This window comes from Microtus ochrogaster, unplaced genomic scaffold, assembly GCF_000317375.1.
Source record: "Microtus ochrogaster isolate Prairie Vole_2 unplaced genomic scaffold, MicOch1.0 UNK47, whole genome shotgun sequence".
Lineage (NCBI taxonomy): Eukaryota > Metazoa > Chordata > Mammalia > Rodentia > Cricetidae > Microtus > Microtus ochrogaster.
In genome coordinates, this window is record NW_004949145.1 from 2,279,409 (window position 1) to 2,286,911 (window position 7,503).

The following is a 7,503-nucleotide window of genomic DNA, read 5'->3' on the forward strand; positions in this document are numbered from 1 at the left end:
CTGTGTTATGCTGCAGGCCAGAAGAGGGCACCAGACCCCATTACAGATGGTTGTGAGCCACCATGTGGTTGCTAGGAATTGAACTCAGGACCTTTGGAATAGGAGGCAATCCTCTTAATCTCTGAGCCATCTCTCCAGTACCTTTGTTTTGTTTTTTGAGAAAGAGTTTCTCTGTAGCTTTGGAGCATGTCCTGGAACTCGCTCTGTATATCAGGCTGGCCTTGAAGTCAGAGAGATTGGCCTGCTTCTGCCTCCCCAGTGCTGGAATCAAAGGTGGTGCCACTGCCCAGCACAGTTGGAGGCTTTAACCTGAAACCAGAGTTGGAAGAAAGGCAGGAGCTTAGGTACTGATGGCAAGATAGGGATAAAGGGGAAATGTAGGTTGGAAGACTAGGGAAGGAAGCAGAGGTAAGGGGATCTCCATGTGGGCCCCATGTGGTCGTCCCCAGATCGCAGATCTGACCCAGAAGATCTATGACCTGCGTGGCAAGTTTAAGAGGCCCACCCTACGAAGAGTAAGGATCTCTGCAGATGCCATGATGCAGGCTCTGCTGGGGACCCGGGCCAAGGAGTCCTTGGACCTGAGGGCCCACCTCAAGCAGGTGAAGAAGGAGGACATTGAGAAGGTGAGTGTGGGTGAGGACAGATGCTTGAGAGGGTCTGAGGAGCCACAATCACGGTAAAGTCCAGACAGAGAGGGTGGAGGTGCAGGGGGAGGGGGAGACTGGGGTGCACAGGGGAGACAGGAAGTACATGGGGGTGACTAGAGGGGCATGGAGGAGAATGGAGATTTATGGAAGTTGGTCAGATTATCTAGAACCAGATTCTTGGACAGGTATTCAGCTCAGCGTAGAGTGGTCTAGCAGGCTAGAGGGGAGATAGAAGGTATTTAGGGGATAGATACCAGGAAGAGTTCGTAACCTCTGACCTTTCACCTCCAGGAAAACCGGGAGGTGGGAGACTGGCGCAAGAACATCGACGCGCTAAGTGGAATGGAGGGCCGCAAGAAAAAGTTTGAGGGCTGAGCCCACGGGCTCCCACCCTTCGCTCCGACGATGTCCCTGAGGAATAAACCTCTCTGAACTGGAAGTGACTGTGTGTGCCTGCTACCCTGGAGTTTAGACATGAGAAAAGATAGGGGCAATAAGGGTTGGCGTCCCCCCAAACCATCTGGGGGTGTGCTCACAGGCAAGCTTCAAATATGGGTTTCTAACATGGGGTAGTCTCCTCTGCAGGGGTACAGAACATACTAAATCCAAAGGAGGATGTGCCAGTGGGCCCAGAGGTGACTCTGGGTGATGAGCACTGGCTGTTTTCCCAGAGGGCCTCAGGTTTGATTTCCAACACCCACATAACAACTCATAAATTATCAGCAATTATAGTTCCAAGGGATCTTATCCCTCTTCTGGCTTCTGTTCATGCAAACAAACTATCCATATGTATAAATTTTTTAATTACTTTTTTAAAAGTGCCAAGACGGGGCTGGAAAGATGGCTCAGCGGTTAAGAGCATTGCCTGCTCTTCCAAAGGTTCTGAGTTCAATTCCCAGCAACCACATGATGGCTCACAACCATCTGTAATGAGATCTGATGCCCTCTTCTGGCTTGCAGACATACACACAGACAGAATATTGTATACATAATAAATAAATAAATATTAAAAAAATAAATAAAAGTGCCAAGAAAAGAACAATAGAAACACAGATACACTCACAGTGAGGCAGACAGATGATGGAAACCCTGTGAGAGACAGACGTGGAAAACGAACCCAGGTGTGGTGGTGCACACCCTTAATCCCAGCATGTGGGAGGTGGAGGCTAGCCTGGCTCACAGAATAAATTCTAGGACAGCCAGAGATAGATAGTGAGACCCTGTCTCAAACAATCAGAACCAATAACCAGCCAAAACTAGCAAACTCATGAAAAGCTCCACAGAAACAGGAAACGAGAGAGAGAAAGAGAGAGAGAGAGAGAGAGAGAGAGAGAGAGAGAGAGAGAGAGAGAGAGAAACACAAAAAGAGACACTCAGAAGGATGGAGAAAGACATATGACCCAGACACAGAAAGGCAGAGTCAGCTGGGCAGTGGTGGTGCACGCCTTTAATCCCAGCACTTGGGAGGCAGAGGCAGGCAGATCTCTGTGAGTTCGAGACCAGCCTGGTCTACAGAGCGAGTTCCAGTACAGGCTCCAAAGCTACAGAGAAACCCTGTCTCGAAAACCAAACCAAAAAAAAAAAAAAAAAAAAAAAAAAAAAAAAAAAAAAAAAAAAAAAGAAAGAAAAGAAAAGAAAAAGAAAAAGAAAGGCAAAGCAGAAACAGAGCTGCAGGTGACTACATACAGACACCCCAGGAACACATAAGGACCAAAATATGGAACTGTGTTAACCCCAGCACTGCCGAGGTGCAGGGCTGAAGGATCAGGAGTTCCAGCTACTCTTAGCCACATAAATGAGTTTGAGGCTGGATTGGGCCACATGAAATCTCAAATCTTTCCTTACCCCCTGCCCTCAAAAAAAACCAAAAAATGCAGAATGTCACAGCAGTTCAGACAGGAGAGAGAGAGAGAGAGAGAGAGAGAGAGAGAGAGAGAGAGAGAGAGAGAGCGCAAAGAGAGCCCAACCCAAGAAGGGAAGAGAGAGCCCCCAACACCCGCAGGAACAAACCCAAAGATGCAGTTTGAGGCGTGGAGAACACGCTTTCCGGGCAGCCACGGATTCCCTAGAGTTCAAGGTCATGGCTTGGCTGAGAAGGGGAGGGCCGGAGGATACTAAAAAAGACCTGTGTCAGATGGAAAGAGCAGGGGCTGGGAGGGTGAGGGCTCTCGAGCCTGACACCCCATCCTCCCCCTCCTCCCCACACCTGCTTCCCAGCTTTAGCAGCCTGTTGTCACCATGGTGGAATCCCGGTGGCAGACAAAGGAGTGGGGGTGGGGACGGGAGACAGTTGGACTGAGACAGAGAGGGGAGAGGGGAGAGATGGAGGAACAGAAACACACACACACACAGAGAGAGAGAGAGAGAGAGAGAGAGAGAGAGAGAGAGAGAGAGAGAGAGAGAGAGGAGAGAGGAACATGCAGACAGAGCTAGAGGAGAAGTTTGAGAAAAGCCAAGTAGAGAAAAAAGCAGGAAGCCTTGCTTAGATCCCCCCTTTTGCCATTAAGCCCTTTTTCCTATACTGTTTCCATTCATGAGGACTCCAAAGCCCAGAATATTGCTGGGTGTCCTAAGAGAGCTTGTGAGGTGCCTGATCCAGCCTGGAGTCTAGGGCATTGTTGACTGAATCCAACAGGAATCTTGAAGCAGATGGCGGGGGTTGGACCCCAAAACTGGAGCCAGAGAGGGCAGGACAGGCTCTGAGCATGGGGGATGGTGTTTGGACAGAGGAATCTTAGCCCCCTCCTTCAACCCGGGGGCGGGGCTGAGCATCCAGCTATAAACCCAGGGGGTGCGTCACTGTCCCCAGAAGCATCAGATCCCCTCTGCAGCATCAGTGGACCCAGCCTTAGGTAACTGGGCTCTCAGTTCTTCACACAGATGTCTTTGGGGGTGGGCAGGATAAAGGCGGAAACCAGGTGTGAAAGTGAGGTCAGAATCTCCCCCTTTTCCTCCTCTTCCCCTCCTCCTCCTGCTCTGAGACAGTCTCATTCTGTAGCCTAGGCTGGCCTTGAGTTTACAGCAATCATTCTGCTACCTTAGTGTTGAGATTGTAGGCAGCAGCAACCCAGCTAAGCCTGAGCCTTTGGGAGGACTTGGAATGGCAGGGGTGGAGGGGTAGATTTGTGGGTTAGGGATTCTGGGGGTGCTCTTCTTAACATGGTGGAGGAAGCATTTGGAAGACAGAGGCATGTGGATCTCTATGAGCGCAAATCTAGGCTGGTTTACAAAGAGAGTTCAGGGTTACACAGTAATATTGTCTCAAAAAAAATGTGGAGGTCTCAGAGGCTGGAGGAACCACAGAATCTGTGCTTGAAGGGCAAATGGCTCCTGTATGAAGGTTTGGGAAATCTCGAGGTATGAGGAACTGGGGAAGGACTTGGGCCTGAGGTCTCTGGTACAGGTCGGAAGTCCCAATACTCAAGAGATTGAAGCAGGATGATTTTTAGTTTGGGGCCAGCCTGAAAAACAGACTATTTGGAAGGGTGACATTGTAATCTCGGGTGCTGCAGATGGGACTTCTGGGTTTGGGTGTCAGGTTCTATTTGACGATCTTATACCCTGAGGTCTTATATCTGGGGTTCAGACAGGTGCAGGCTGTGATCTGGCACTCAGGGAGACAGAAAATCAGGAATTCAAGGGCATCCTGGGCTACATTGTGTTATTTGAGACCCTGTCTCAACACCCCCCCTCCACCCCTCCCCAATCTTGTGGGTCTTGGGATGTAAGGGCCCACACAAGTGCTCGTATGAACTGGGCACCTGATAATCTATAGATACTAGGATTTCTTGGTCTCACATAACAAGGGCACAGGACTTGGATCTCAGAATCTGTGGGTACCGACCTCCGAAGTTCTCAACGTGGGGACTTTCAGGCCCGGAGGAACAGAATTTGGGGGAGGGAGTTGCGGTCTTTAGGAGACCAGGCTGAAGCTGCTTTTGATGGATGCACACACATCCCTGAGCAGAATGTAGGCGAAAGGAAAATAGTCACGGGAGGAATGCTAGGTGAGCAAGGGGCTGTGGTAGGAGAGGGGCAGAGGTGGGGGACGCCCCACTTCTCCAGTTCCTTATTGGGAAATGTCCTCTGTTTCTCTGTCTGTGACATTCCCCCAAAATAGCACTAGGGGTGGGGCAGCTATTGTCTTCAAACCCTGTCACTTTTCCAATATCTCCTAATCCCTTCAGGGATCAGGTTCCCATGAACCTGTCACAGGACAAAAGAAGACAGCTGGGAGAGGGGGCAGGGTAGACAGGCCTGGGGCCGGCTTCCATGAGCTGGAATGCTGGATGCCAGCCTTCCCTGCTCTGATCCAGAGGTCCAGACCCCATCGCACCTCCCTCAGCCCCAGGAGTCCAGGCACCAGCCCTCCTCCCTTGGGGACCCTATCTTACTCAGCCTCTCTTCTCTGTTCTGCAGGTCACTCCAGAATGTCAGACACGGAAGAACAAGATTACGAGGAGTGAGTGATGGCCTCTGGCAGGGTTGGGGGCTTGCGATGAGGAGAGATCATCCCAAGATGTCTAACTGTCCCCTCTCTCCCCTTCCCTCTTTGTCCATGTTTCTAGGGAGCAGGCAGAAGGTAAGTGGGGAGAGGGCTCGAGGCGGTGGAGGAAGAAGTCGGCTCCTTGAGGGGGAAGTATGGAGCTGCTCCCAGGAAACCCCTGACAACAGGTGGGGATAGTCCCTGTTGCTCTTGCAGCTGGGACACGAAGGCCATCTTGTTAACCCACTCCAGGACTTGGGTTTAGACCCCAGACCTGATGGAGGCTGGGACGCTCCTGGGTCTGAGGAACGAGGGCTGGGGTACCCCATGAGTCTCAGGTACACACTTGATGCTCCTTATCCCGGATCTAACATCTTTTTTGTGTGTCCCCACTCCTTCCAGATGAGGAGGCGGTGGAGGAGGAGGAAGGTGAGGCCTGAAACCCACAGGTCCTAGGAGGCCTTGATGTGGTGATGGGGTGGGAGGGGAAAAGAACGATGTGTTGGGCTGGAGGATCCTGGGTCCATTCTTTAACTGCATCTCGCTTCTCTCCCCACCCCACTATGCTACTGTGTGGCTTCCTCTCCCTGCACCTCCCAAACCTCGCTTCTCCCAGCCCCCGAGGAACCGGAGCCGGTGGCAGAGCGAGGTAACCATAGCTTCTTCGCTTCCTGGGATTGATTCGGGTTGTCTGGGGACCCCGACATCATCAGGTGCGCCATCCACTATCATCCCATCCGCTCCTGGATAACCTGCCTGGCCCAGCCTGATCCTTTAAGCCTGAAGGGCTCTGCGCCCTCTGGTGGCCATGAAGGGAAATTGCCTTGCGTGTCTTTAAACCTTTTCCCTTCATTAAAGGGACTGTTGTAACAAGTTTTCATTCCAATCTTGGGATGAAAACTTAGTTGAGAAAGTTGAGTGTTGTTGGAGAGGTGTCCCATCGCCTCTCCTTTTGGCTCCCGCCCCTGTATGTTATATTTGATCCCTATATACATTCGAAGGTTGGGATTTGAAGTTTGTTTGTTTTTTTATTATTATTATCTTACATTGTGTTTTATTTGTTTGGTTTTGGAGACAGGGTCTTATGTAGCCCAGGCTGGCCTCTAACTTGCAGCAACTTTCCTGCCTCAGCCTCTCGAGCACTGGGATAACAGGTGTTCATCAGTTTTTTTTTTAATTTAATTTTTTAATTTTTTTTAAGCTCAAGTTGGCCTGAAACTGCATATGTAGCATATATGTTGGCCTTGAACTCATAGCAATCCTCCTGCCTCAGCCTCCCAAGAGGCTAAGATTACAGGCATGAGCTGAGAGGAACTTGGACTTTAGAGTACTATTAAGGGGGGTGGCTGTGTTCCAAAGGAAAAGGGGACTGGGGACAGAGGTCTGGGGGGGGTCCTTGAATGAAGAGATGGGGTCCCCTCCACTGCTGGGCAGAATGTATATCTGTAGTAATTGTAGACAGTCAGGAGTTTGGTCTCTTGGGTTTTCAGAAGTTGGGGACTGGGTGTCTCTACACAGGACAGAATGTATATCTGATGCGAGTGACCCTCTTCCTCCCTCTTAGCCACCTTGACACCCCTTCCCTCTCTTAATGGCTGTCCCCCAGAATTGGACTCTCAGATCTTCCTTAGGTTCTCTCTTAGGGGTGCCAAGCTCTACACTCAACTCTTACTAATTATCTTTTTGTATTCCCCCATTGCCACCAGAAGAAGAGCGCCCCAAACCCAGGTGAGATGCTACAGGGCGGGCATGGGTCACAAGCGGGTCCTTGCATGCTCCTTACCTGCAGAGACAGGGCACCTGAAGAGCAGAGAAATGAGGACTTGAAACAGACAACCTTAACTCTTATTAAGGACTTTCCTGCCTTGTGAAACAGGTCTGCTATCATAAGAGCCTAGGTTCCAGAACGGCATGCAAGGGAGCCTGTGACAGTCCAGGCCAATCAAGGAAGGTTTCCTGAGGGAGATGACTTATAGATCCTGATGGTTGGAGACCTTGCTAGTCAAAGAAGGTATTGGGTACATTGTAGGCAAGAAAAGCCATGTCTTACAGGCAAAGTTGAGTGGCTCTCTTCCAGTCTGGATGCAGAACCAGGTCATTCTGAGACTATGGCTAAGCCAGGGAGGCCAGTGCCGGCAGTGGAAGCTCACTGAGCTGAGAGGAGGCCTGGGGTGGTGATGTTAGGGCCAAGCTTTAGAGCCCTAGGAGGAAGGAACACAACCCCGAAGATTCCAGGTCAAGGGAGCAGAGGGAAGGGATTAGAGAGCTCCGGGGAAGGCAGGGAGGAGGTGAGAGCAGTTTCCGAGGGTTTCTGGCAGAGAATAAACCCTACCAAGGCATGGAGTGTGGTGACGAATGAATTGTTCA

The 7,503-nt window shown here is 50.8% G+C and overlaps 2 protein-coding genes across 2 annotated transcripts in view; both read left to right on the top strand.

The window, feature by feature from the left end:
* Tnni3 (troponin I3, cardiac type) overlaps positions 1-1,081 on the top strand; it is a 3,792-nt gene extending 2,711 nt beyond the window's left edge. Inside the window, exons 7-8 of the mRNA XM_005369347.2 lie at positions 407-626; positions 942-1,081. Of these exons, the coding sequence (XP_005369404.1) occupies positions 407-626; positions 942-1,025 (304 nt within the window). The 3' untranslated portion in view covers positions 1,026-1,081. The remainder of the gene's footprint in view (positions 1-406; positions 627-941) is intronic.
* Positions 1,082-5,080: 3,999 nt separating this feature from the next.
* Tnnt1 (troponin T1, slow skeletal type) overlaps positions 5,081-7,503 on the top strand; it is a 12,181-nt gene continuing 9,758 nt past the window's right edge. The window contains exons 1-5 of the mRNA XM_026777124.1: positions 5,081-5,112; positions 5,219-5,232; positions 5,539-5,565; positions 5,702-5,785; positions 6,843-6,864. Coding sequence (XP_026632925.1) covers positions 5,081-5,112; positions 5,219-5,232; positions 5,539-5,565; positions 5,702-5,785; positions 6,843-6,864 — 179 coding nt within the window. The remainder of the gene's footprint in view (positions 5,113-5,218; positions 5,233-5,538; positions 5,566-5,701; positions 5,786-6,842; positions 6,865-7,503) is intronic.